Here is a 27406-nt window from a genome sequence, read left to right on the forward strand (position 1 = left end):
ACCTATGAAGCCCTCTGGTCCTGGACTTTTGTTTTATGATTATTGATTCAGTTCTATTGCTAGTAATGAGACTGTTCAAATTTTCTGTTTCTTCCTGATTTAGTTTTGGAAAATTGTATGTTTCTAGGAATTTATCCATTTCTTCTAGGTTTTCCAATTTGTTGGCATATAATTTTTCATAATCTCTCATAATTCTTTGTATTTCTGTGGTGTCAGTTATTTCTTCTCTTTCATTTCTGGTTTTATTTATTTGAATACGTTCTCTCTCTCTCTCTCTCTTTTTTTTTAATGAGTCTGGCTAAAATTTTATCAATTTTGTTGATCTTTTCAAAGCACCAGCTCCTGGTTTCATTGATCTGTTCTATTGTTTTTTTAGTCTCTATTTCAATTATCTCTGCTTTAATCTTTATTATTTTCTTCCTTCTACTGGCTTTGGGCTTTGTTCTTTTTTTCTAACTCCTATAAGTATAAGGTTGTTTATTTGAGATTTTTCCTGTTTCTTGAGGTAGGCTTGTATTGCTGTAATCTCTCTTAAAACAGGTTTTTCTGCATCCCAAAGATTTTGGACTATTGTGTTTTCATTTTCATTTGTCTCCATGTTTTATTTCCTCTTTGATTTCTTGGTTGACCTATTCATTGTTTAGTAGCATGTTACTTAGCCTCCATGTATTTGTGTTCTTTCCAGATTTTACCTTGTGATTGATTTCTAGTTTCATACAGTTGTGTTCAGAAAAGGTGCATGATACAATTTCAGTGTTTTTGAATTTATTGAGAATTGTTTGGTGACATAACATGTGATTTATTCTGGAGAATTTTCCATGTGCACTTGAAAAGAGTGTATTCTGCTGCTTTGGGATGAATGTTCTGAATATATCTGTTAGATCCATCTGTTCCAATGTGTCATTCAGAGCCACTGTTTCCTTGTTGATTTTGTGTCCAGTGATCTATACATTGATGTGAGGTGTTAAATCCCCTATTGTTATTGTATTATTGTCGATTCCTTCCTTTATGTCTATTAATAGTTGCTTTATATATTTAGGCACTCCCATGATAGGTGCATAAATATTTACAATTATTCTCTTGTTGGATTGTTCCCTATATCATTATGTAATGCCTTTCTTTGTCTTTTGTTACAGTCTTTGTTTTAAAGTCTGTTTCGTCTGATATAAATATTGCTACCCCAGCTTTCTTTTCACTTTTATTTGGAAGGTAAATGTTTTTCCATCTCTTCATTTTCAATCTGCAGATGTCTTTAGGTCTGAAATGAGTCTCTTGTAAGCGGCATATAGATGGCTTAAGCAGGCTGTATTTTGCTATGGAAGGAATTAAGATCAGATTAAAATGTTAGAGACCCTTTAAAAATTATGGTGCCCTCCTCTCTCCTGACTGACAATCAAAAAAAAATTCTAATGAGAAATTATTAAACAAGTACAAGGAATTTCAACTGAGTTTGTGTTTTTTCCCTTGACGTCTGCTTCAGTGCTTTCTTAAAAATATTAAATGTTTGTAATTTTTGTTGCCTTTGCTCTCATTATTCAGTCTAAATGCATTTTAAGCCTAGCTCCTGGATAATGTGGCACTAGGTAGACTAAATATTAACTTGACATTCTAATTTTTTTTAAAAAAAGGAAAACAGGTACTTTAAGAAATATGAGGGAAAGACTTGACAAATAGCCATGAGGGCCGTAGTGAACAGCCAGGTAGAATGGAGGCGGGTGGGAAAAGGAAACAGGGGCTGTACGTTGATGCTCAGTGGAAGCTGGGGCGCAGCCGGGGCGCAGGTCAAACTGACAGCAAGCAGAAATCGGAGCCTGAAGAGCAGTGTGTCTTTGCCTCGGCCGTACTTGCAGCCCCTGCTGGAGAGCCCCGACTCTGAAGTTCTGCCCGTTTCTCCACAATTCAGATTCAGCCGAAGCCACAGTCCCTGAGCACCTGAGCCAGTGTCAGAACCTGGCGCTCTACCAGAGCTTCTGTGCCATGAAGTATGCCATCTATGCCCTCTGTGTGAACTCACACCAGCACTCCCAGTGCCAGGAATGCAGAGACAGTCCCTCAGAGGACGCGGCCTTGGCTGCAGAGCCAGCAAATGATCCTCTCTCCTCCCCAGGTACAGACTTCTCCCTGCCACCCCATCCCTGACATTAGCTGGTAACAGCCTCTCCCAGAGAGTTCTTCATGGGATTGGGAGGTGGCCTTGGTTTTATTACGCCCAGGAATAATTTCATCCATTTGTCAGCCTCCATGAATCAGAACGACATGGAGAAGACATTGCTTAAGTTCTAATGGAGTTTGATCACTTAGTGCGGTGTTTTCCAAATGCTTCTTTTTTAACTACAACCCACAGTGAAAATAGCATTTCTCATCATACTCCTGTTTGCACTTTGGTATATAATTTGCGTGATACATATGTGTGTGTGTGTGTGTGTGTGTGTGTGTGTGTGTGTATAAGAGATACATAAACTAAGTTTTAGGAAACAATACTTAATGCTTCCAAATAGAGCACCCTCTCAATTATTTTTCTGTTCTTTTTTTTTTTTTTCTTAAGATTTTATTTATTTATTTGAGAGAGAATGAGACAGAGAGAGAGAGAGCACGAGATGGGGGAGGGTCAGAGGGAGAAGCAGGCTCCCCGCCGAGCAGGGAGCCCGATGTGGGACTCGATCCCAGAACTCCAGGATCATGACCTGAGCTGAAGGCAGTCGCTTAACCAACTGAGCCACCCAGGCGCCCCCTATTTTATTTTTTTAATGTAGCTCTCTGAGTCAGTGTCATGGGTCACAGCCTACATTATGGAAGAACCTCGTGTTTTATCCTTTCTTCTTTCTTAATAATTTATAATTCCTTAACTTGCCTTCTGTGACTAGGGGTCAGTTATCTCTCCCATGTGGCTTTGGAATAGACCTTCACCTGTGAGCATGGTCATTTCTGACCAGTGAGTATTTCTGGAAGATCTAGGTAGCTCATAATCACGTTTAGTGTAACAGTGAATGAAAATAGAATTGAGGAATAAGGAGTCTCCATGCTGCCTTCATTCCAGGAACTGAAATATGAAGTGCTTGTCAGAGATAAGGAATAGTATTTGTTTTGTTTTGTTTTGTTTTTTAAACTTTTTCTAAAAATTTTTTCCTTTGTTTTAAATTTAATTAACATATAATGTATTGGTTTCAGAGTGATTCATCAGTGTTATGTAACACCCAGTGCTCATTACATCACGTGCCCTCCTTAGTGTCCATCACCCAGTTACCCCTTCTCCCCTGCACCCTCCCCTCCAGCAACCCTCAGTTTGTTTCCTATCATTAAGAGTCTGTCGTGGTTTGTCTCCCTCTCTGATTTCATTTTGTTTTATTTTTTTTCCTCTTCCCCTATGATGATGAGGAATAATACTTAAAAGCAGAAACAAAATAATGAGTGTTCAGTAAGCTATACTCTTGATTGAGGTAACAAAATCTTTCTGCAAATCATGAAGACATGGATAAATAGTCTCTTATTCTGCCTATAACCACTTCCCTTAGTCATTAAAAAATAAATGAGTGAAAGTTGTGAGAATGTTTGAGTCTGGCAAGTAGTGTTTCTAATGTTTACATTTTCTCTCTTCTCTTTCTCTGGCCTCTTCTCTTATACGTGTTTCTTTAGATGCTTCAGATCTCTTCTCAACATACCTAGCCAGATGTCAACAGTATCTGTGCAGTATTCCTGACTCTTTATGCCTGGAACTCCTAGAAAACATCTTCTCATTGCTCCTCATCACCTCTGCCGATCTTCACCCAGAGCCTCACCTGCCCGAGGACTATGCTGAGGATGATGACATTGAGGGGAAGGGCCTGTTGGGTTTGAGGTCACCCTCTGAGAGCCCTCAGCACATAGCACAACCTGAGAGGAAGTCAGAACGGGGTTGCCAGGGAGTCCCCAGGAGCCTTGCTTATACAATCCCAAGCTGTCTGAAGACAGAGCCAAAAGACAGTTCCCCAGGGCCCCATGGGCACAGCTTTTTGGACCTAAAGCACTTTACTAGTGGTATCAGTGGGTTTCTGGCTGATGAATTTGCAATAGGGGCCTTCCTCAGCCTTCTCCAGGAGCAGCTGGATAAACTCAGCAGCCACAATCCCCCTGAGAAGCCAAAGCTGCTAGAAGGCCAGAGCTGCTCGGGAAGCAGAGATGGATCGCAGAGCCGCCTGCACCGGTTTTCCAAGGTTCTCTCTGAGGCCCAGTGGAGATACAAGGTGGTAACAAGCAACCAGGGCTCAGGTGAGAGGAGACAGAGCTGGTGGGTTCCAAAAGTGAGGAAGGGAAAAAATCCCAGGAATGTGGGAGAGAGCGAGGAGTTATGTGGGAGTCACACCTTAACTCGGCATTATCACCATAGCAACCGGTGTCAGAAACCTGTCTCGGAGCCAGTCCAGATCTTCCCCTACCTATTATCCCAACAGGTGGGTCAAATCAAAATTGAACACTCCCATATGACCCATAGTTTGCTGTTTCAGAGGAGCAGCCTTCCCGAAGATACCGGCCCATTGCCACAGGGCATCCAAGTCTCCGCCGGGGGCGTCGGCCAAGAAGGAGCCGGCCAGGTAATCTGAAGAGTTCTCCCCAGTCCTTATTCCGATGCATCAGGCAGGTGGTATGCTGCCACTTGTCTGGTATTCTTTAAAATAAAACACATGGTCCAAACGAACAAACACACACAGGGGATCTAAGATTATCCTAATCCCACTCCCCGAAGATAGCCTTGCTAATAGTTTCCTTCCAGAAATTCTCATGCAATATAAGCGTATGTCGCATTTTATATATCCGGATGTGTCATGCTATATTTAGAACTGTATATATTGAGAACTGTGATTTTGTTTTTTCACTTATAATCTTTTATATATACAGATGTGTCATACTATATATTGAGAACTTACTTTTTTTTCTCTTGTAATTTAAAGGCTCCTTAACATTTCCATTGTTATATATACCCTTTTGTGGACATTTAAATTGTTTATGTTTTTTGCTATTATAAACAATGCTATAGTAAACAACCTTGTACATATGTCTGGATATACATACATACGTACATACATACATGTCTGTGTGAATATAGCTATAGACTAAGTCCCTAGCAGTAGAATAGCAAGGTCGAAGATATATGGGTATTACCAAATTGCCTTAAAAAAGAGGTGGACCGGGATGCCTGGGTGGCTCAGTCAGTTAAGCATCTGACTTTTGATTTCAGCTCAGGTCATGATCTCAGGGTCCTGAGATCGAGCCCCAAGTCATACTCTGTGCTGGTTCTGGAGCCTGCTTAAGATTCTCTCTCTCCCTCTTCCCCTGCCCCTACTGCTACACCTCCAGCACCACCAATACCCCCTACGCCCACCCCCCTAGCACTTCAGAAAGCAGAAAGCTTTTCCTCCAGGGCTTTAAATACCATGGTCTTTGCCAGACTGGGTCTTATACTTGGTTCCCTACCTTTTCAAGTATGAGGACACCTTTTTCTATGTCAGAAAATTTTGTGGCCCTCTTTGCACCCTACCACTTTCTGCTCATATTTTTAATTTTTCAGAATATTGACAGTGCTTAGTAAGCAGATGGGGGTTGCTGACCCCTACAAGTAACTTGAAAGCTCCTGGGGCTCTGAGACCCACAGGTTGGAAACCGCTACTACTCAAATGAGCGTGGGGGCCATTTTAAGCCCACCCTTCACCTTTGGTCTATAGAAACGTGTTTGCTGTAGAAGGAGCGGCAGCAGTAATAGTTATCCATTACCCTTTCGCTCTTAATACCCTTGGCTTCAAGCTGACTTCTTACTTTCCACCCTATATGGAGTTGAGGGTTGATTCTCTCTCTTCTTCCTAATTCCTTTAGATGGCCGGGCCAGAAGTTCCAATCCATCCCTGGAAAGTACAAGTAGTGAGCTGAGCACGAGTACTTCAGGTATGGGGGTCCCAACCAGTTGTCAACTACAAGCAGCTTTGCCCTTATATAGAGTTGCCCTACACCACAGGATAAAATCCCGGACTGAACAGTTTATGCCTGTGTTCAAGAAGTTTGGTTCTAAGAGATACAAGCTTCCAGTTATTATAAATAAGTCCTGGGGCTATAATACACAGTGTGGTGACTATAGTTAACAGTACAATATTGTATATTTGAAAGTGGCTAAGAGAGTATATCTTAAAAATTCTATCATAAGAAAAAAAATTTGTAACTAGGTGTGATGAATGATGGATGTTAACTAAACTTATTGGGATGATCATTTCATTATATATACATAAATCATTATGTTGTTCAGCTAAAACTAATACTAAATGTTATATGTCAGTTATATCTCAATTTGGAAAAAAAAAAAAAAGGTTGGTTCTGCAGATGGCCAAACAGATTTCAGCAGGGAAAGGGGGAAGGGTTGTCTCACCATCATGGAGTTACCCATCAGCAGAGAGAAACAGGTGAATAACTCAAAAATGTCGCTTAAGTCTTGTATTCAAAGATAGTAGCATAGGTTTGCCCTTCAACTGAGGAAAAATTAAGCCCCACTTACAGAACTTTTAGAGAAGGACCTTGAAGATAAGAGTTTGGTGGGAGGTGCCAGCAGTATAGTTTTTCCTCAATTTCTATTGCTTCCTTGGCCCCCACAGAGGGAAGTCTGAATGCTACATCTGGAAGGAATGAGCTGGATGTCCGGTTGCAGCCCCAATCTCAAAGTTCACTCATCCCCATGATGTTCTCCCCACCTGAGTCACTGCTGGCATCCTGCATCCTCCGGGGAAACTTTGCAGAAGCCCACCAGGTAAGGAGAGCACCTGTGTGGCAGGTGTTAGCCACCAGGCCATGCCTTGTCCTAGTAAAGAATACTAAGGCAGCCTGTAGCTGTCTGGGCCCTGCTGGGCCTCAGGTAAAGCTAGGTGCATGTGCAGCCAGAGCCTCAGGAGCACCCGAGGGGCCACATCCAGCAGGAGCAACGGGGAAATTTCCATGTTCAAGGCCCATTCCTCAGCATTGTGAATTTCAAGATTCATTCTGGAGATTTAAGCTGTTGAATCATTCTTAACAGAAACAGTGTTTTAACAAGATAAAATATTTAGCCACAGTTCCACCATTGCAAAACAGTGAAATATTTTTGTGTCTTTCCTTGTACTCCTTCTGTGAACACATATGTGTTTTTATATAGTTAAAAATCATGATGCAAACAATTTTTAATAATAACTAGAATGCTAATTCATTATACAAGAAGTATAGGGGACTACCAAACTAGAATGTTCATCATGTTATATAGGAAAAAGCACAAGAAATAGAAGTCAGAAAGACTCTTACCCTCTCTGAAATTCCATATCCTCATTTGAAAATTGCAGTGAAATGTAGTACCTGCTTGTCCTACCTCATGGGAATGTTAAGAGGATATGTACAAGCTGTGAGAAATGCAGGAATCCTCTACTAAAAATTGCTTAAATTTAATGGCATAAAAACCTACTCTTCTAGTTTTTAAAACTCTCTTGGTATTTTTATCACACTTGTGCTGATCCCTTAACACATAGGTCAGAATTTTTCTTTCATTTGAGTTCAGTTGTTCAGGAATAAATTGAGGAGAAATCTAGGTGGTGGAAGAATCTTTGTCCAACTTCCTCTGATCATTTTGGATCCCAAACTTAAATGATAATGATGATTCTGACCCTCTGTGGGAGAACAGGACCCTTGGCAACCTTTTTACACCCAAATCCAGAGAGGAATTCAGCTGAGACCACCCTCCCCCCACTCCAAGGCTTTATTCCTAAAATCCTCACCTCCTCTTCTTTTCCTGGGACCTTGATCTTCTTTTCTTTTTTTTCTTTCTTTTTTTTTTCTTTTTTAAAGATTTTATTTATTTATTTAACAGAGAGAGACAGGGAGAGAGGGAACACAAGCAGGGGGCGTGGGAGAGGGAGAGGCAGGCTTCCCGCTGAGCAGGGAGCCCGATGCGGGGCTCGATCATAGGACCCTGAGATCATGACCTGAGCCGAAGGCAGCCTTAATGACTGAGCCACCCAGGCACCCCACTTTTTTTTTTTTTAAGATTTTTTCTTTTCTTTTCTTTTTTTTTTTTTTTTTATAAAAATCCCTATTTTCTTAACCTGGTTATAGAATAAGTCATGAGTATTACAAGAAAATACCAAAAAATATTAACAAGTATTAACCCTATTGTCCAGAACAGCCGATATTAAAGGTTAAGTATATTTTGCCAATATTTTTCCAAGTTATGAATGACTTCTATATAGCCAGAATTATTTTGAATCTAAAACCTTATTTAGTGCCTTTTTTTGCATTTGCTTTGTAATTGGTTTTAGTGACCTCACAGTAGTCTGATCGAGTAGGTACATTTGACCATTCCCCTGCTACTCAACATTAGATTCTTTTCAACCTTGTAGATTATCTTGGGCATTAAGTCTTTTGAATTATTTCCTTAAGAAAGTTTCTCATAAAAATTACTAAGTCAAAGAATAAAAACATTTTTAAAGCTTTGTAGATTGTCTTTCAAAAAAAATTGTGGCAGTTCATCGTACCACCACTCCATGAGGGTTTATTTTTACTTTGTCATTGTGATAGATGCAAAGTGGTATTAATGTTACTTAAATTCCCTGGATTACTAGTAAGGGAAAACATTTTTCATCTCTATATTAGTCATACGTAATTAGTCATATGCATTTTTTCTTGGAAACTATTTACATCTTTTGCCTATTTTCTTTTGGGGCCGTGGTGGCTTTCTTGCTGACTTTTATGAGTTATTTCTATGTTTGATCTATTCTTCTAACATTAGGTGATCTCACAAGCCTCCAAAGCAGATGTCTCAGGGCCATACTCTAATGCTAGGCAAGATCTCATGTCTCTAATTCCCTAACTCAGCGGACCCAGCACAACGCCCAGTCCTCCTCCTCCTGTGACAGGTGGTGTTCATGTTCAACCTGAAGTCCTCGCCCAGCTCGGGGGAACTGATGTTCATGGAGCGCTACCAGGAGGTGATCCAGGAGCTGTCCCGGGTAGAGCACAAGATTGAAAACCAGAACTCAGACGGCGGTAGCAGCACCATTCGAAGAACAGGCAGTGGCCGTTCCACGCTACAGGCCATTGGCAGCGCTGCAGCTGCAGGTGCCACCACAGGTGGTGAGGTAGCTGGGGGAGGAGGGGGCCGGGGGAACAGCCACTCAAATCATAGGTTCCTTATGCAGGTGAGCAAAAATCCAGAGCAGGACACTTGCCTTGAAGAATAGCAGTCTTGACACATGCAGAGTCCATTTCTAGCTGTGCCCAACTTCCCTGGCCCCAGTGGTCCCATCCCAGCCACTTGAGCTACTCCATTCAGCTTGTCCTGTGGGATTTAAACTGGAGGGTGTGAACGCTGTGTCCCCCATGTGTTTTGATGGCCACTAGCGTGGGCTTTGGGGAAATGGTTGGGAGTTTATTTCCTTCCTATGTAATTATTCTGGGATAAAGCATATCACTTCACTTTTCTGTAAAGTGAAAAAGTTGTGTATAACACTGATGGCTTAGGATTCACAGGTGTTAATGCCCAACATTGGCTGCACTGCAGAAGCTCCTCCTTTCATGATTTCTTGAAAGTGGAATCCTGCCCCACATTTCTACATCTCTTACTGGTCTAGGCTCCACATATCGAGTACCATCACACATTGCTCTTTCTACATTCTCCCAGAAGTTTTCTATACCTCTTCAAAAGAATATCTGCACATCTTTTTTGTTTGTAATACAAATGGGTTCTTAACAATTAAGTCCTGTTTTCTACCTTTTTTTTTTTTTTTAGTACTGTGTTTTAGAGATTTAGTGATTAGTACATACAAATACACCTCATTCTTTCTCAACCTACCTTTAGATCCCATTGGGAAGAAGCCCCCGATCATCCTGACCATTTTGAGTTTCTCTGGGTCTGCCTTTCCATAACATTGTTTTGAGGCCATAGAGCAGGCTGTAATGATGGTGCTAATATGTATAGAAGATACCCGGCGCAGAAGGATCGCAAACTTTTTTTTTTTTAAGTAACTGCTTTTCAAAATAAAAGTGGTAGTGAGAATCATGTTAACCTCTTGCTTTTTACTCCACTGCTGGGTGTCCAGGGATGGTATTTTACTCCATCTCTGATGTGACTGACAAGCTACTCAGTACCTCTGGAGAACCCATCCCCACGCTCCAGGAGGACTTTTGGATAAGCAATACCCTGGTGGAGGCCACTGCTCCCCTGAGAGAGGTTCTGGAAGACCTCAGTCCCCCTGCCATGGCTGCATTTGACCTTGCTTGCTCTCAGTGCCAGCTCTGGAAAACCTGCAAGCAGCTCTTGGAAACAGCCGAACGACGTATGAACATTAGCCTTGAGAGCCGGGGTGAGTGTGCTTCTTTAGCTTTATTCCTTCATCCTCAAATGAAGGGATGGGTTTCTGAGATGCCTTGATAAGTTATAATAAGAAGAAAATGCTTACTAGGGAAGGAAGGGACAGGGAGAAAGGAGTACTAGTTAATTTCCTCATGTCCAATCTGGTGGTTTAAATATAATCTGAGACTCTTATCTTCTTACTAGACTTGGCAATCTGCAATCATTTAGGGAAATTCTTTTCTGGTTTATAGATAAATTCAAGGAAGAAATACATATTCAAAAATTGTAAAAATGGAAATTGTGCCTGTAGACTGCATGCCCCTGCCAGAGCGAACCCCACTTAACCAAAAACCTAGAATAGTCTTGAATTTGTAAACCCGGCATAAGGGAATATTTTATGGATCACACTAGAGGGAGGATTGTATCTTGAGGTTAATAGTGTCCCAGAACGTGTATATGGAATTCTTGGAGGAATCCGGTATATGAAGGTAGAGGAATGTGAAGAAAGAATTATGAAAAGTTCCATTCCACCCATCCTTGATACACACACCAAACATTGGAAATAGCACACCTCTCTCAGCAATATGGAGAGAGGAATGGTGAATAGGTTATGATAGGATAGCCCCTCCTAGGCTCAGTGATGCGTTAGGAGAAGTTACAGAACTCAGCATATAGTCACACTCACGGCTAAAATTTATTTCAGCAAAAAGATATGCAGCAAAATCAGCCAAGGGAAAAGGCTCATGGGATAAAGTCTGAAGGAAACCAGGCACAGCTTCCAAGAGTCTTCTCCCTGTGGAGTCACACAGGGCTGTGCTTAATTCCTCCAGCAGTAGTTGTGACAAGTGTGTACAAGGATGCTCGTCAGAGACTCAGTGCCCAAGGCTTTTATGGGGAGGCCATCTCTGCCCACCATGTACCAAAATTCTAGACTCTCAAAAGGGAAGCAGGTGTTCAGCATAAACCACATTGTACACAGTTTAGGCACAGGGGGCCACTCTCATCACTTACGGCATGTTTTGTATCAATGTCAGAAACCATTTACCAGTCAGGTTTGCAGCTGCCAACCAGTGGCAACCTGGCAAGCAAGCCTTTCTAAGGATAGCAGTCACAGGCCTGCTGTGGTACCTCTTTTCTGCACACCTCTACAAATCACTTCTGAGCTGTTGGTTAAAATGTCCTTTAATGGGGGCGCCTGGGTGGCTCAGTTGTTAAGCATCTGCCTTCGGCTCAGGTCATGATCCCAGGGTCCTGGGATCGAGCCCCGCATCGGGCTCCCTGCTTAGCGGGAAGGCTGCTTCTCCCTCTCCCACTCCCCTTGCTTGTGTTCCCTCTCTCGCTGTGTCTCTCTCTCTCAAATAAAGAAATAAAATCTTTAAAAAAAAAAAAATGTCCTTTAATGTTTCCATAGTCATAAGAAAGTATACTGTGGCATATGCAGTGTTGTTTTTATCACACAATTTCCCTCCCCCTCATCTAGAATTCGTATTTGAAGATGAAAGGAGATATTATTCAGATTGAATGGCTGAATAGCCAAAATGGCTTCATGTCAATCAGTTAGGAATTAATTTAGTACCTATTGTGTTTCCAGATTATCTGAAGTATAGGGGGTACAGGAGAGATATAAGGAATAATCTTTGTCCATAAAGTTGTTCGTAGTCTAGTCAGGGTGTCAAGATGCCACTTTAAGCAAAGAGAGAAAACAGATATGATCCCAGCTCACGTTCTCAGCTGAGGACACAACCAGGGCAAATTCACAAGAAGTGATTGGCTTGGGACAGCAGTTCCATAGGAGTGCCAGAGATTCTGGGTCTGCTGCTATTGGCAGCGGAGGCATCATGCCGGAGCTAGCTCTGGAACCTCGGGCACGGAATAAGCCAGGTTAAGCTGGTGTCACCCAAAACGGCAAAGCATACATTTCCTCCTTAACATTGAAGATGATAAAATTTTACAAGTAGCTACAGGACTGAGTATCAGTCTTTGAACATGCCTGATTTTTTCTGCATTCCCTCTTCCTTCAATCCTTTTCCAGGTCGACGGCTAGACCACATCCTCCTCAATGCAGATGGCATTCGAGGTTTTCCAGTTGTTCTTCAACAGATCAGTAAGATCCTCAATTATTCCCTTACGCCAGCTGGACAAACTAAATCAGGTGAGCTGCTTTTCTCCCTTTTTCTCTTTGCTCCTGGACTTGGAACATTAGGTCAGCATCAGAGTTCACTTTTTCTCATTTGCTTTCCACAGAGAGTGTAGAAGAAAAAGGACTGGGCCCTCCACGGTGCAGCATTGCTGAGCTGCTTCAGATGTGCTGGCCCAGCCTCACCGAGGACTGTGTGGCCAGCCATGCCACCCTCTCGCAGCAGCTGGATCAGGTCCTCCAGTCGCTGAGAGAGGCACTACAACTGCCAGGTACAGGCCGACTGCGTGGCAGCAGATGAGGGCTGACCTGGGGAGAGGAAACAACCGAGAGTGAAGGAGCACTTGAGAGCAGAGGCTGAGGATTCCGGAACTGGGCTCTTGTGGCCCCCTCGTTAGCCAGGGCATGTCTCAGAGCTAACTCCACGTGTTTCCCCACCAAAGTGAAGGGATGCTTAATGCTCCATTAGCTGTTACATCTTTCTGATTCTTAATGAGGGATACATCCAGAAGGTACTTAGTAAATATTGAACAACCTTCCCTAAAAGATTACTGTGCTCTTCATAAAGCCATTCCACCTCAGAGATACTGGGGTAAAAATAGGACTATCCACCCTGATATTTCCAGACTCAAAGCTCTTCCTGCCTGAGAATCACTTGTACAGGCAACCAGCGTAGGATTTTATAGTTACCTTATAAGTGTAGCACCTAAGCTGAAGGAGGCCCCATTGATCCAAAGCTGGAAGCACAGACTAAAGCCTCCATCCCTTCTCCTGTCATAACTCCTTCCAGAGCCCAGGAGTACTCCACTCTCCTCGCTGGTGGAGCAGGCAGCCCAGAAAGCTCCAGATGCAGAGGCCCACCCTGTGCACATCCAGACTCAGCTCCTCCAAAAGAACTTGGGCAAACAGACCCCAGCAGGCAGCAGACAGACCGACTACATGGGCACCTTTTTCAGTTACTGCAGCACCATGGCTGCAGTTCTCCTTCGGAGCTTGAGCTCTGAGCCTGGTGAGTAGCAAGAAAGAGGAGATGGAGTCATGACTGGCCCAGTGTTTAGAGCAGGGAAGAAGAAAGGTGCACAATTAAAGAGGTTCTGGGTACCGGGGCACCTGCGTGGCTCAGTTGGTTGGGTGTCTGGCTCTTGGTTTAGGCTCAGGTCATGATTGAGGGTTGTGAGATCTAGCCCTGCATCGGGCTTCTCGCTGGGCATGGATCCTGCTTGAGAGTCTCTCCCTCTGTCCCAGCTCCCCTTCTCTCTAAAAAAAAAAAAAAGAGAGGTTCTGGGTACAGCAGTAGCCAAGAACACTAGATTTCCAGAATCCTCTCTTACTCATCTCTGTGTTTTATTCATCCTTGTCTCCCCACTGCCTAGTACAGCTGTACAGCACATGGGAGTACTTGATAAATTTTGATTGCATTAATGACAAAAAGTACCTCTCTCAGACCATCATGGATTTGAGAACCAGAGAGGATCAAGTCTCTGATATGAGGGCCAGGTTCTTACTTGAGTCCACAGAGCAAGTATTGCGTACACTTTAGTCATGTTGAAGAGAGCAGGATGAGCTATTTGTGGCTAGACCTACCTACTAAAGTCTGTCTGTGGTTGGAAGTCTTTAGAGCATAGTAAGGTGTAAACTTGCAGTTGGGGTCATGTCGAGAATACCCTTTACATAGAAAGTATCAACAGAAGGGCTCTCAATGTAGTCTTTTTTTTTTTCCCTAAGTTGTGGTTTGTTTTTGTTTTTGTTTTTTGAGAGAGAGAGAGAGAGCAGAGTAAGAGAGAGAATGAGTGGGGGGGTGGGGGCTCAGAGGGAGAGGGAGAAGCAGACCTCCCGCTGAGCGGGGAGCCTGATGCAGGGCTCAATCCCAGGACCCTGAGATCATAACCTGAGCCGAAGGCACACACTTAACCAACTGAGCCACCAGGTGCCCCTCAATGTAGTCTTCATTTTGACATTACTCTTTTTTATTAATTCTGGGAAACAGGTCTCTGAGCTGTTACAGTCAGTGGTGAAAACAAAAGTCACTTTATCTTTGCAGATCACTTGGAGGTCAAGGTAGGAAATCCATTTGTTCTCCTGCAACAGAGCTCTTCCCAACTTGTGTCACACCTCCTGCTTGAGCGACAAGTTCCCCCAGACAGGTAGGAGCTACTCTGTGGGAGTTAAGCCTTCCTAACTATTTCGTTTCATTAAGGAATGCCAGGGCTCAGTGGGGTTGTGCCTGAATTCAGTACAGAGAGTGGGGATTTCTTCCAGACTTTTCCCTTAATTTGCATTTATTCTTACACAGCTACATTAAAATTCAATTTCAGTTCACCTCATGTCTTTCTGTTTTGCCACCTCTCGCAACATTTATATTACAAGCATAGAATTAAAGGGTGAATCTTCATTTATGAAAAAGCAGAAGTCCAAAAATTGGATAACTCATTAGTTGGCTACACTATAGGAAAACAAGCATTCTCATAGATTGCTGGTGGGATATAAATTGGTACAGCCCCTGTGGGACGACCATTTGTCCGTATTTATTAAAAAAAAAAAAATTGTATACCCTTTGACCTAGCAATCCACATTGGGGAATTTATCCTGTGGCTTTACTGACCCGTGAAAAATTATATATATACAGAGTCGTTTTGTTACAGCCTTATATGTAATAGAAACAGATAAGAAAAATCCACTGTTCAGTAATAGAAGACTAAAATTATAGCTTAACCCATAATGTAATACTATGTAGACGTAAATAGGAATGAGGGGGTCTCTGCAGAGGGATGTGGACAGATCTCCCAGATAGGTTATCAAGTGAAAAAGCAAGAGCAGAGCAGTGTGTCTAATAGGCTACTGTTCATGTGGGGAGAAAAGAGGGAGAGCAAGAGTAACAAAGAGGCTGCATTTACATTTCATTGTATAAACAAAGAAATTCCGAGCTTAGATAATATGCCTATGTACTCAGGTCTTGCGCATCTTCTGCTTCTCTCCCTCTAGGCTGGCAGCCCTTCTGGCCCGAGAGGGGCTCAGCCTGAGTGTGCCAAAGGTCATCGTTAACTGCTGCTGTGAGCCTCTTGCCCTTTGCTCTTCCCGGCAAAGCCAGCAAACGTCATCCCTTCTGACCCACCTGGGCGTCCTGGTCCAGCTACATACCTCCCACTGCCTGGAGGACCTCCCACTTTCTACACTGAGCTCCCCAAAGCCAACTGGAAATTCCACATTGGAGAGAAAGCCCCACTCCTCCCCAAGGGATTCATCACTCCCAGCCCTTACATCCTCTGCCTTGGGCTTCCTTAAGTCCCGCTCAAAGCTGCTGGCCACAGTGGCCTGTCTGGGGGCTTCCCAGGGGCTAAAGCTCACCAAGCCCAGCTTGTCATGGAAGGAGCTTCGTGGCCGCAGGGAGGTGCCTCTCAGTGCAGAGCAGGTAGCCCAGGAATGTGAGCACCTCCTAGAACAGTTTCCTATGCTCAAGGCCTCCCTCCTGGCTGCCTGGGAGCCGCTACGACGGTCCACCGAGCAGGGACAGAGCCTGGCAGTGAGTCTCTGTGGCCGGGCCAGTCTCTCTACCGTCCTCCTGGGCCTACACTCTCCCAGTGCCCTAGATGTGCTCACCGAAGCCTTCGAGGAAGCCCTGGTGGCCAGAGATTGGCCCCAAGCCCTTCAGCTCACGGAAGTGTATGGGCGAGACATGGATGACTTGAGCAACATAAAAGATGCGGTCCTGAGCTGTGCCACGGCATGTGGTAAGCAGAAGGCTATGCCTCCCCCTTCACTGGTGGTAACAACGTTGAGCATTCAATGAGTGTATCATCGCATTTGATCCCCACAGGAACTCTAGAGAAAGCTGCCACTGTAATCTCATCATATTAAAAGGAGACTGTGGCTCAGAGGATAGGAAACTTGCCCGGGATAAGTGGTAGAGCAGAGCTTAGAACCCCACTCTGTCTAACTTTATTTTTTTTTTTTAAGATTTTATTTATTTATTTGAGAGAGAGAGCACGAGCAGCGGGGAGGGGCAGAGGGAGAGGGAGAAGCAGACTCCCAGCTAAGCTGGGAGTCCGATGCAGTACTCAATCCCAGGACCCTGGGATCATGACCTGAGCCAAAGGCAGATGCTTAATCGACTAAGCCATCCAGGCACCCTCCATCTAACTTTAGAATAGGCACTCATAGCCCGTATCCTCAACACTGCATATCAGAATCACTAGAAAATTCTATAAACTACAAATATCTGAACCCAACCCCCCAGAAGCCCAAGATGGTATTCAGGCAAGTGTTGACTTTTGGAGACCATACAGTCTCCGTTGCAACTACTCAACTCTGCCATTATAGAATGAAAGCAGTCAGAGATGATACATAAACAAATGAGGATGGATATATTCTAATACAACTTTATATGTAAAAACAGACTGGGGGCGCCTGGTTGGCTCCCTCAGTGGAGCGTGCGACTCTTGATCTCGGGGTTGTGAGTTTAAGCCCCATGTTGGGTGTAGAGATTACTTAAAATCTTTAAAAAACAAACCCAAAAACAGACCATAGGCCTGTTTGACTACCCCTATTTTAAAAGCTCCCAATGAGGCAGCTCTTTCTTTTTTTTTTTTAAAGATTTTATTTATTTATTTGCGAGAGAGAATGAGAGACAGAGAGCACGAGAGGGAGGAGGGTCAGAGGGAGAAGCAGACTCCCCGCTGAGCAGGGAGCCCGATGCGGGACTCGATCCCGGGACTCCAGGATCATGACCTGAGCCGAAGGCAGTCGCTTAACCGACTGAGCCACCCAGGCGCCCAAGGCAGCTCTTTCTGCCCACAGGTCCTGTCCCCGTGCTTTAATAAAACCACTTTTTGCACTGGAAAAAAGTAAATAAAAGCTCCCAAAGAGCTTTCAAGGGAGTTGAGAGCAATGACCTGTAACACTCCACTGGCAGTGGCGGGGGCGGGGGTGGCCAAGAGTTGGGCAGGCCGTAGGAAATGGCTTCTCCGGCGGGGGGTGCTTGGCTGCCCTGCAGAAAGGAGAAACTCCCTTCTGGAAAATGTAGAGAAATCCACTGACTGGCTGTGCAGTCTTAATTGCTTTGAGTCTATTTTCAGATCTGTGAAATGGGTGTAGGAAAGAAAGATCTAAGTAATAATGACAGAGGGCATGGAGGGAGTGAAACTGGTTTACCTGAAATAACTTTGGAGGAGTTCTGTGTGGCACAGAGTGGAAATTGCAGGGAAAACTAAAAGTTCCACCTACAAGCTCAGTCTGACCCAGTGCTATCTGTGCAGCACAAAACATGGAGAGCTTCATGTGTTTTCTAGCTCTTCTTTCTCCATTCCTTCCTTCTCCCTTTCTTCCTTTTTCTTCCTTTCCTTTCTCCTTTTCTCTCTTTTCAGAAAGTCTCATGACTGTGATTAAGTTTGCAAAAAGAGAAACATACAGGCATATAGCATTTGTCCTTTTCATATAATGGTTCCAAGTATAAAAATTAAAGTCAGATGGATCATAAGGATCCTCCAAGCTCCTGTTTTATGAAATTGAACAAAGCCCTTCTCTAAGGAGTAGCCTGAACTCTTGAGCTCTTCCAGTGCCAGGCTTGCTACCTCTGGGCATCTTTTCATCTTGTAGACAAAGAAGGTTGGCAGTTCCTGTTCCCTGTGAAGGACGCATCTCTGCGAAGTCGGCTAACCCTACGGTTTGTGGACAGGTGGCCCCTGGAGTGGTGCTTGGAGATCCTGGCATACTGCATCTCAGACACAACTGTCCAAGATGGACTAAAGCGTGAGCTACAGAGAAAGCTGGCAGAGCTGCGGATGTATCAGAAGGTATGGCTCCCAGCATCAGGAGAAAGGAAATAGGCTTCCCACTGTATTACCAGCTCCAGCCTGTTCTCATGTGATGCTGGATTTTAAGAAACAGACAATCTGGGCCTGGCTTTTTTCCTGCATCTGGCTTCTGTTTTTAGGTGAACAACAAAGAGAGACCTTATATCTATTTTCTATGTTATTTTCCTCTGGTAATTTTAAATATGTACGCATCAGACAAGGATAGTAATAACAGTCCACAAAGCCTCTTTCACATGTATACTTGATTTTTGTGCATGTTTTATGTCTGTTATGTGTTCCTTGTTGTTCAAGAGTTCTTATAGAGCTTAATCTCTATTATGTCTTTTTTAAAGATGGTTTTAAATTTCAAGAGCCGTTTTGAAAGGCTGCGTGGAAGTGACAGTTTAAAAATGAAAGATTATTTGGGGATGTGTGTTATATTCAAGATCAAGAGGCCCAGGGAGACAGATTTAGGTGGTATGGCTACATAGCAAGTATAAAGTTTATGCTAATTTTTCCACGTATACTTGGAACCAAACAGAGTCCAGAGACCCAGCAGAGCAAGTAAAGATAGCAGATGAGAAAGATCTTCTTTCCACTCTTCCTCAGCACTTTTCATGCAGAGCTAAAATGCTTGCATGAAGGGCAATCCCACAGAGCATTCAAGCTGGAAGAATATTTTGGGTAGAGTTTTTAAGATGGAGGAGCATGGGACAAGTGACCCCAGGAGTTTGAACAAGCTATGAAGCACAGAAGCCTCTGAGAATTGCTCTCATAAGTGAAAGGCCCCAATCCTGGCCTCCCCCGCTCAGCCTTTGCTCCCTGAGGATGCCTCCTGGATATGTTCACTCACCTTTCCAGTCTTTGCCTCATTTGCTTTAATTCTTCCTCTCTCCTGGCAAGTTTTGACAGCTTGACATTGGGACAAAAACCTGGGGGTGGCCCATCCCTGGAAACTCGATGACTTGTTCGTGGAGGGGGAAGCTGCAGTGTGGTTTGATAGTTCTTCCTGTCTTTCCTTAGATTCTAGGTTTGCAGGCTACCCCAGTGTGGTGTGACTGGCAGAGCCTGAGGAACTGTTGCATTGAGGACCCATCAACTGTCATGAACATGATTCTAGAAGCAAAGGTACTATTTTCCTGAGTGGTGTTCCCCTTTCTCCCCTTCTTGGAGTTGCACCTCCTTACCTGGTTGTGTAGACCCCTTTCCGCATGTCAGTGTCCACATTTTTTTGGTAACTACATCACATTCTTTTTTCTTTTTGTGTGTGTGAAATTTACCAATGTACAGAGAAGTGTAGAGAATAATACAATGGATGCGTTTGTACTATCACCCTACACGGTATATACTGAGTACAGAATGTAGAGCTACTGGTGGACTTGTTGAATCATCAGGCATGAGCATCTGCACCTTTACTGAGACATTGCAAATTTCTCTTAAGATCAGTACATTTGTAGTTCCTGTTACTCCACATCCTTATGGCATTTGATATTGTCCAACTTCTCCCTTTGTGCCAGTAGGATGGTATCTCATGACTGTTTGAATTTACATTTCCATGATTACTAATGACCTTGAATGTCTTTTCATATATTTATTGAATATTTGAGTGCTAAATAGAATTTTATTTATTCTTTAAGGAGCCGATATACCATAGTTCAAAATGTGGTTGTGCTCATTCAGATGTTCATGCATTGAAGAAACCTTTATTGACCATGTATTATTTGCCACTGTAGTAGATGGTGGTGAAACAAAGATAACTAAGCTTAGTCCTTGACCTTGTGTGGCTCACATTTTGGGAAGAGGGGTGATATGGCACACATCCCTAGATGATTGCGATATATCAAGTGACAGAAGTAAACCCAGATTGTGGTGGGAGCACAGGCAGGGCACCTGATGTAGCCTGAGAAACAAGCATCCTGAACAAGGTGGCCCCAGGCAGAGTTGTGGGGAAGGCATTCCAGATGGCACCATATTAAAATACTCGGGCAAAGCCTCGGGAATTCCATTTTCTGAAACTTTAATCCAAGGTTCACAAATTGGGGGTGGGGAGTAGCAGACAGGGACATGGACAGAATCCATGCCCAGCATGTATGTTTGGCCCATGCAATATTGGTCTGCTGAATCTGATTTTTTTCATGTTAATTTCATTGCCAACATTTTAAAATAGGGAAATTTTTTAATTTAAAAAAATTTTTTTTGGTTTTTTGAAGTTTGGCAACACTGGGTTTGCACATTCATATGGCAACGGAGCTGAGTACGCACTATCTCCTTTGTGTTTTGTTTTGTTCTTTATGTTAATTCCAGCATAATTGACATTTAGTATTATATTAGTTTCATTGTACAACATACTGATTCAACAATTCTATCCATTACTCGGCACTGTCTCCTTTGGACAATCTTAGTCTTCCCCACTTCCTTAATATCTCCCCAGGGCTGACATGAAGTGTCAGTGACTTCATGTCACCTGTTTCTTTTTTATGCTAGATCTCAGAGGAAAGTGATATCATTAATCATCAAGCTACTTTGGTATTTTCATAACTCCCTTGGCACTCTAGTCCTTTGAGTTTATGAGCCCACTTTAATCCCAGAGTGAAGTTCCCATCAGCACTTAACCAAACTTTCCTGGGGCTTTAGCAGACTCAAGACTGCTGAGAAAAATCAGGCAAAAGCTGGATGTGTGACAAGGCCAGTGATTAAAAGGGACTGAAGCCATGTGTGTTTCCTTCCAGGAATATGGACTGTGTGAGGAGTGGGGCTGCCTCTACCCAATTCCAAGAGAGCATTTAATCAGCCTACATCAGAAGCATCTTCTCCACCTTCTAGAAAGAGGAGATCATGAAAAGGCTCTGCAAGTAAGCCTCTGTCTCTTTCCATTTTTCTTTTGGGATAAGACAAAAAGGTCAGTCAAATCAGATGGCTTTGTTCATGCTAAATACCATGCAAAGCATTTGCAATCTCAGATCTACCGCTTCATGTCCTTCAGGAGTCCTTCTTGGCCTCAAGATGATTGTAGTCCTCTTCAGTGAAGGTACCTAGCCCTGCCTTTAATGCCTGATGGTCAGCAGTATCCAGGATTCTGCTAAACTCTGGTCAAAGTCATCATTTGTGAAGCTGCAGGGGTGGTGAAAGAAAAAGTGCAGAGAAGGGATTAGTCCAAAATTAATAAACCTAAATGTTCCATTCCCAAATAAAATAAGGCTGGCCTGAGTTCTTTATGGGCTTTCACCTTTCTCCTCTACCCTTCTCTTACAATAGCTCCTGCGAAGAATTCCTGATCCCACAATGTGCCTTGAGGTCACAGAGCAATCCCTTGACCAGCACCCTAGCTTGGCCGCTTCTCACTTCCTGGCCAACTACCTCACCACACACTTCTACGGAGAACTGACTGCTGTCCGACGCCGTGAAATCCAGGCACTGTACATGGGATCCAAGGTCAGGAAAGAAGCGGGGGAGTTGGGAAGGCATGCCTGGAGGAGAGACCACCGGCCCAGCTCCCGCTTCAGAACTTAACCTTTCAGTGGCTCTTCTCCCAGACATCTGCCATTCTTGGCCTATGCTATATAAAACCTTTATCCAGCAGCCCACTCCTTCATCCCTTAGGAGTTGTCATTCTCTTACTGCCTTGTCTCCAAAGTGAATTCTACATGGCCCTCTTAAGTTCTCTTTGTGGTTTCCCTGGTATCTGCTAGATCAGTGTTCTCAATGTAGACCATGTAGTAGAATCACCTGGACTTGGGGAAAAAAAAAAAAAACAACTGTTGACCTTTACCCCAGATCAATTAAAACTGAATCTCTTGGGACAGGGCCTGCCTATCTTCCAAAGAGATTCTGAGGTAAGGATTTCAAACTACTGCTTAATAACCCACTCTATGCTAAAAAAAAAAAAGAGTTAATTCTCTAGGTAATGAGGTCCTTACCTTTGATGTGTAACCTCGGAGACACTAATGGAAGAAATTACAAACTAGAAAAAGTAATCTGGAGAAGGGGGGTTTGGGGAGAAATGGGGCCCTCTGACACTGTTCTAATGATTCTGATTGGCAGTCATATCTACCACTCCGTGAGTATGGAACTCGCCTCACAAATAGAACGAGTGCTGGGAGAACCATCAATATGAGCACTGGCTCACTTGTTAAGAGTTCAACTACATAAAATGTTCCTAAAGAAGATGCACTCTTTTTTTTTTTTTTTTTTTTGATGCACTGTAACTAAATGGGGGGAATCCTTGAAAACTGGCAATGAGCAGAGCCAGTGGACATATTTCAAGCCTAGTGATAATAATCTCTAGGCGTGTAGAGACATCATTTACCTCCAGGACACTGGAGGTGCTAGGTTTAGGCAGCCTACTGATATCACCTTATATTGCTCATTCTAATTAAGCCTCAGATAGAATGGTGGCTTTAAGGATCAGGTAGAGTTCAACTATACCTGGAGGTGCCACCTGTGGGTCAAATCCAGTCCTCAGCCTGCTTTTGTGAATCAGGTTTTTTTGGAACATAAATTCGTATACTCATTTACATATGGCCTTTGGCTGCTTTCGCACCCCACTGGCAGAGCTGAATAGTTGCCACAGAGACTTCATGGCCCATGAAGCCTAAAATACGTATTATCTGACCCCTTACAGAGAAAGTTAGCCAACCTCTCACCTGAAGTACTTCTTGATTGCCACCTGAAAGATTGAAATAGGAGTTCAGCCTTGCTTCCAGAAAGACTACTAGCCAGCCCTAGTAGTTGGCCATGTGCCTTTGGTCCCTGCTCCCCTTCCCCCTCCCAGTAAGAACCTTGGATTCCTTCTGAAATGTTCTAATGATTGTTTTCTTTACTCTGTGGATCTACCCTACAAACAGGTTCTGCTGACCCTACCTGAGCCACACCGGGCCAGCTACTCCCACTTGTCCTCTAACCCCCTCCTCATGCTGGAGCAGCTACTCATGAACATGAAAGTGGATTGGGCCACCGTGGCTGTGCAGACTCTGCACCAGCTGCTGGCCGGGCAGGAGATTGGCTTCACCATGGATGACGTTGACTCACTGCTCTCCAGATATGCGGCAAAAGCCTTGGACTTCCCATACTCTCTGAGGGAGAAACGATCAGGTAACTGCCAACATCCTAATGGTGGCTCCACCTGGAGGAGGAAACACCGTACCACATCCTTAGTTATAATTTGTCGTCTTTTATTATTTTGAGCTGATCAAGAGTGAAAAGAATGCACTTCCATAGAGATAGCTCTTTGCTATACAGGAGACCTCTTGGCCTTGGAGGAAGTGGCAGGCTAACCAGAATTATAGTATGGTAGATTACCACCGTGCAAACATAAAGGTCTGGGAAACAAAACATGCTGGGAGTGGTCTCTGTCTGGCCTTGGCGCAGTGGACTCTTATGTACCATCATTCTGTATTGAGGGCATGCGCTGTTCCCAGGGTCACATCAGATACCACTAGTACATGAGCCGAGCCTCTTCCAGAATGAAGAAAATGAAATAATTATAGGCTGATGTTCCCAGACAGCTTTTTGTTCTCTTACTCTCTACCCTCCAGGGCCATCATTTAAATGTCTTCTATTTCCCTTTGGGCATTTTTAGATTTATTTTGTAAACTTCTAACAGCTACTTCATTATTTCATGCGTCTAAACATAGTTTGCTTTTTGAGGCGTTGAAGAAGCATGCTTGCTGTTGTCTTGGAAGTACCTCCGCCAGGCTTTTTACACCTGGCAGAATCATGGGATGACAGCAAAGCAACAGGGCTTTAAATTAAATGTCTAGCAGAGTGAGTAAAGATGCTTATGGTAGGATGATATTTTGTCAGCATTTTCCCTCTCTCCAGATTCTTTGACTCACCTCCAGGAAATCAGTCAAGTTTCAGACCTCGAGACCTTGTCTAGATCCCCGTCGGCAGAGTTTTCTGCCACTGCTGCAGCTGTTCCTGGTAAGGACAGGTTCTGAGAGTTATCCATGGTTTAGTTCAAACTTGCCTAATTCTGACTTTCTGATTCTTTTGCCTCTTTTTTCATTTCCAGTTACGGTATTCTTGTTTTTGGTTCATTCCAGCTTTGTATATCCGAGAAAATTTAACAATAAATTCTCGTTATTTGCAGTAGTATTTCTATAAGATCTTTGCAAACACTGAATTAGCAAATACTGAACCATTGCTCGTAGGAAAATGTGTGTGTGTGTGTGTGTGTGTGTCACTTAGATTGAAATTGAAATTGAAAACAATTCATCCCAGTAGATTTTATTTTATTTTACCAAAGAGAAAAAGAGGTTTAGAAGTGTTAAAGTGACTTGCCTGAGGCAAACCCATTAATGAGTGCCTAATGAGAGTTTGGGATTGAGACCCTGTCCAGCTCGCCCGAGAGCCGGAACTTCTTTCACCACCCCACACTGTCCCCTACCATCTCCATCCCCCATCACCTCTGTATGAGAACTGAAATAAGAAAGCAGAACATCACCTTGTTCATCCTCAGATGAGAACCTGCATGTCAGGTGTCTCAAATTATTCACTCTGCCCATGTCTACAAGGGCACTGCCAATACTGATTTTGAGGTTACAAGTAAATTTTGGTTGGGCAAATGCACAAATACAGACTCTGCTAATAGGGAGGATAAAGTATATTCAGTCCTCACGATCATTCTGTCACTCTGCTGCAAGTTCGTTATTTATGTCTGTTACCTACACAGGGCACAGGCTCCTTCAAGGCCTCAGCCGTGTCTTGATCACTCCTTTTCACCACCCCCTTCTCTCCCAGTCCCTGGCCCCTTGCACAATGGCCTACAGTCCTCAGAGGAAGCTTCAGCAAGTGTTTGTTTTGCCAACAGTCAAGGGCGCGGGATTCCAGGGGGAGATATATGGGCACTGCAAAGAGTCAGTATGTTTTTCAGTTCTCTTTTTCTGTGACTTGCCAACCTTTCTCTGCTAGGTGACAGGAAATTTCCTTAGATACCATAAAGCAAAGATGGTGGCATTTCATGGCCGTACTTTGAAAATTAGCCATGCTTTACAGTAACCAGCAGACCTGAGGGAAGGGCTCAGACTTACAGGTATACGAACAGCCTCATGCATCGGCATATGACAGCCTGAGCACCTTTGGTTTACTTTTTTTTTTTTTAGCTTTTTATTGTGGACATTTTCCAATATACAAAAGTAGAATAGTATACCGAGGTCTCACATACCTATGGCCCAACTACAATAATTACCATCTCACAATGGCCATTCTTGTTCCATTATACCCTTATGCCACTACCGGGTTATTTTGAAGCAAGTGCTAGATTTCATATGATTTTGTTTATAAACATATCAGTATATATCTCTAAAAGGTAAGGATATTTACAAAACAAAACCGTAACATCATCATCATACCTAAAAACGAATGATTTCTTATTATTACCAACTATCCAGTCAGCATTCACATTTCCCCAGTTGTCTCAATTTTTTTTTTAGAATTGTTTTTTCTAGAATCAAAATCTAAATAATGTCCACACATGGCATGTAGCTAAAATACCTCTCAGGTCTCTTTTAATCAATTTGGTTCCCCTACCTCTTTTTTATCTGTGGAGGAAACTAGCTCATTTGTCCTGTAGAGCTTCCCACATGCTAGATTTCACTGATGGCCACCCTGCAGTCTGGGTCTCAGTCCTCTCTATATCCAGTACACTGGTTGGTAGATCTAGAAGCTTGATTTGATTCAGGCTTAATATTTTTTGGTAAGCATATTTGATAGGTGTTTGTGTGCCTTCCATCAGGAGACACACAGTGTCCAGGTGTCTCTCTTTTTATGATGCAGTCAGCCATTAATGACCGTTAGCTGGATATATTATTGCAGGAGAGGTTTGAAACATGGTGAAATTCTGATTTTCTCATTCCTTCTTCATTTATTAGCTGAACTATTGATCACCTTGTACTCTGACTTTGGCTCTGACTCCCAGGTGTCTCCACTACACATTCCCCCAGTCCAAGGGAGAGGAGCTTCCCAGAGAGTCAGCCCCCACCAGAGTTTGTCCCCCCAGCAGCACCCCCTGGCAGGCATCAGTGGGTGCCCGATGAGAGTGCGAGCATCTGCATGGTCTGCTGCAGGGAACGCTTCACCATGGTAAGCAGCGTTGGTCTCCAGCTTTGCCTGCAGGGGAAGTGAAAGGAAACTGCCAGTTCATGAGCCCAGTGTTTATAGTCACCTCCTGTCCCCAAGAGGATATTGGTATTTTCAGAAGAACTACCAAATCCAAGACTTTGGGTTTAACTTTGACCTAACCACATGTATTTTCTGGATTCAGACAGATGGTAGACACCCTCAGGTAGCCTTAAATCCTAAAATCTTTGCCATTCTCATGACTAAACAGAGGCAGAGTGGCATAGAAGGAGGAGTCACCAACACCAGGAGATCTTGTTTCTAGCTCCCCTTTTGCTATAAGACAGGTGGCCTGGTAGTGGTTTTATGTACTGACTCTGGAGACAGAGGACCTGGGTTCTAATCCCAGCTCTGCCTCTTATTAGCAGTGTGACTTTTTCAGTCTCAGATGCTCACTTGTAAGCTAGGGATGATGTATTATGTGGCACGTGGAGTTATAAGGACCAGTTATGATGACAAATGTTACCACACTTAGCACCGTACTGACTGGCACATTAGCTCAGGGCTGATGAGAACAACGATGATGTGATTGCTCTGTGTCTCTTTCCCCCTTATTCCCTCATCTGCGAAGGGCGTGTAATATGTCTGTCAACCTCTTAGAGTGAAATGAGGCAGTGCTAATGAAAGCATCTTGAAAGAAGGACACTTTCTCGTTGTCATCAATGCCATGAAAACGTGTCATTTGCACTGGCTGAGAAAGTCACTTCTTAGACACTGTTTTTGCTGTATCTTCACACATTGCCTCTGCAGACAGGTAGAACTTGTTAGGAACTATTGCAAAACTGCCCATCACTTGGGCCCGTTTGCCCACCATCTGAGACGTACCTTTATTTTTATTTTTTTTTTTTTTAAAGATTTTATTTATTTATTTGACAGAGAGAGAGACAGCGAGAGAGGGAACACAAGCAGGGGGAGTGGGAGAGGCAGAAGCAGGCTCCCCACAGAGCAGGGAGCCGGATGCGGGGCTCGATCCCAGGACCCTGGGATCATGACCTGAGCTGAAGGCAGCCGCTTAGCCAACTGAGCCACCCAGGC

General features: G+C 43.6%; 2 protein-coding genes across 4 annotated transcripts in view; one reads left to right on the top strand and one right to left on the bottom strand.

The window, feature by feature from the left end:
* The window catches only part of RAD51B (RAD51 paralog B), a 780046-nt gene that overhangs the window by 578129 nt on the left and 174511 nt on the right, over positions 1–27406 (bottom strand). The window lies entirely within an intron of this gene.
* Positions 1–27406, top strand: part of ZFYVE26 (zinc finger FYVE-type containing 26) — a 72347-nt gene that overhangs the window by 13864 nt on the left and 31077 nt on the right. For all 3 annotated transcript variants that reach the window (XM_081829414.1, XM_081829413.1, XM_081829415.1), the window contains exons 10-28: positions 1904–2107; positions 3634–4245; positions 4482–4568; positions 5845–5913; positions 6612–6763; positions 8892–9093; positions 10074–10337; positions 12360–12479; positions 12572–12736; positions 13255–13473; positions 14506–14608; positions 15447–16192; positions 18057–18253; positions 19277–19381; positions 20983–21105; positions 21509–21685; positions 23098–23344; positions 24074–24175; positions 26172–26335. In XM_081829414.1, the coding sequence (XP_081685540.1) occupies positions 1904–2107; positions 3634–4245; positions 4482–4568; positions 5845–5913; positions 6612–6763; positions 8892–9093; positions 10074–10337; positions 12360–12479; positions 12572–12736; positions 13255–13473; positions 14506–14608; positions 15447–16192; positions 18057–18253; positions 19277–19381; positions 20983–21105; positions 21509–21685; positions 23098–23344; positions 24074–24175; positions 26172–26335 (4058 nt within the window). The remainder of the gene's footprint in view (positions 1–1903; positions 2108–3633; positions 4246–4481; positions 4569–5844; positions 5914–6611; positions 6764–8891; positions 9094–10073; positions 10338–12359; positions 12480–12571; positions 12737–13254; positions 13474–14505; positions 14609–15446; positions 16193–18056; positions 18254–19276; positions 19382–20982; positions 21106–21508; positions 21686–23097; positions 23345–24073; positions 24176–26171; positions 26336–27406) is intronic.

Source organism: Leptonychotes weddellii, chromosome 9 (genome assembly GCF_054177405.1).
Source record: "Leptonychotes weddellii isolate Sample4059 chromosome 9, ASM5417740v2, whole genome shotgun sequence".
NCBI lineage: Eukaryota > Metazoa > Chordata > Mammalia > Carnivora > Phocidae > Leptonychotes > Leptonychotes weddellii.